At 48.7% G+C, this 1,722-nt stretch overlaps 1 protein-coding gene across 1 annotated transcript in view; it reads right to left on the bottom strand.

Moving 5' to 3' along the window:
• The window catches only part of LOC102015656 (zinc finger protein 709-like), a 24,600-nt gene extending 22,994 nt beyond the window's left edge, over positions 1 to 1,606 (bottom strand). Inside the window, exon 1 of the mRNA XM_013515929.1 lies at positions 1,445 to 1,606. Within this exon, the coding sequence (XP_013371383.1) occupies positions 1,445 to 1,447 (3 nt within the window). The 5' untranslated portion in view covers positions 1,448 to 1,606. The remainder of the gene's footprint in view (positions 1 to 1,444) is intronic.
• Positions 1,607 to 1,722: the final 116 nt, after the last annotated feature.

Here is a 1,722-nt window from a genome sequence, read left to right as displayed (position 1 = left end):
AACAGGAAATGACAGCAAGGACCAGATTTAAAAGAGAGCCTGTGTCACTGACTTTAGCAGTCCTGATGGGCCTAAGAATTGCAGCGGGACTAAAAACGGAAACTGCAGCCTTAATACCCGGGTCCCAACAAGTCTCAGAATTACAAACTGCAATTGATCATGATTTAAAAGCCTTAAAAACCTCAGTAATTGCTCTGCAGGAATCCTTGACTTCCTTGTCCAAGGTGGTACTGCAGAACAGGCGTGGGCTAGACTTACTGTTTAGAAAAAAAGGCGGCCTATGTGCTTCCTTAAAAGAAAAAAATGTTGCTTTTATGCAGATCATTCGGGAGTGGTAAAAGAGTCCATAGCCAAGCTTAGAGAGCGTCTCCAAAAAAGACAGAAAAAACGAGAGGCACAACAAGGCTGGTTCAAGTCCTGGTTCACTCAGTCCCCTTGGCTCACTACATTGCTGTCTGCTTTGGCAGGACCATTAATTGTACTACTTTTAATAATAACCATTGGACCGTGTATTTTAAACAGAGTAGTTAACTTTTTACGGGGCCAAATTAAAAATGTGAAATTGATGGTTATCAGAGAACAATATTCGGTCCAAAACGGCCCTGAAAAACTCTCTGATCTCTAGGATTAGGGATTTGTACAAGAAGAAGTGGGGAATGTAAAAATGTAAAAGTAAAGATTTTTGTGGGAACCAGCTGGCTTCTGACCCATAGATAAGCAGCATGAGATTGTCCGGAAAGGAGAGGCTGGAAATGTCCGGACATTATCTCCTGTCCTTGGGAGAAAGAACATCTTGTGTTGACACAGAGCGCCTTCCCCCCCTCTGTCCATGAGCGGAAGAACTCCGCATTCCTGCACACACCGCCCCCCCCCCGCCGTCATAGAAAACCAATAAGTGTAAAAAACAATATAAACTAACCAATGCTATCTGCTTCTGTAGTGACGCTTACAAATCCCCTCCTTTGCGGTTTTTCGGGTTAAAAAGCCAGAGCTAACCTGGCTCGGGGCTCTCTGTTCCTGCGAGTTCAGTGATCCCCACGCATGCTTGATAAATAAAAATCCCCTTGCTTTTTGCATGAGAGAGCGTCTCTTGGAGTCTTCCTTCACGCGGCGAGTGTCACGACCCTTACAACCTGAAGCTGGGTCACCGCAAAACTGCATTCTCCCTGCACAGGTGGAGATGCGGCTGTGAGCCGTAAGCCGCCTGAGACTGCACTCCTGGCTCGCGGGGTAGCTGTAGGAAGACGTACCCCAAAATAAAGCAGCAGCAGCTAAGGCAGGAGGGACAGAGGGGGCACAGGGATAGAGACCGGGAAGAACTCAGACCCTGGATCAAGCGGCGACGCTCAGGTCGGCCATTGCTGTTCCTTCCACTTCCGGGTTGATCTCGCCAATATCGCATTCCCTTCTGTCCCATCTCAGGGCACCCATCCCACACGGTTACCATTGCGTAGCTTGGGGGTCCTTCCCGGTCCTTCCAATGCAGGCTGCGAACAGTAGAAATCCTAAAGCAAGGCCGTGCAGCCAGGCGGTTTACCCTGGCTCCCACCCGGGCTCTCCAGAGATCTGGATTTTAGCGCAGCGAAGAAAAGCCCGCCTCCTTGCCTCGCTGATTGGATAGTTCGTACTGCCTGCGTCTTGAACACTGATTTGCTCCTGCTTCTTTGCCCGCCCTGGGAACTGTGACATCAGAAATAGAAACAAACAAATCCCTACTGGTAT

This window comes from Chinchilla lanigera, unplaced genomic scaffold, assembly GCF_000276665.1.
Source record: "Chinchilla lanigera isolate Chin_1 unplaced genomic scaffold, ChiLan1.0 scaffold00031, whole genome shotgun sequence".
NCBI lineage: Eukaryota > Metazoa > Chordata > Mammalia > Rodentia > Chinchillidae > Chinchilla > Chinchilla lanigera.
The sequence above is the reverse complement of the archived record's forward strand: the minus strand, read 5'-3'. Positions and strand labels throughout refer to the sequence as shown.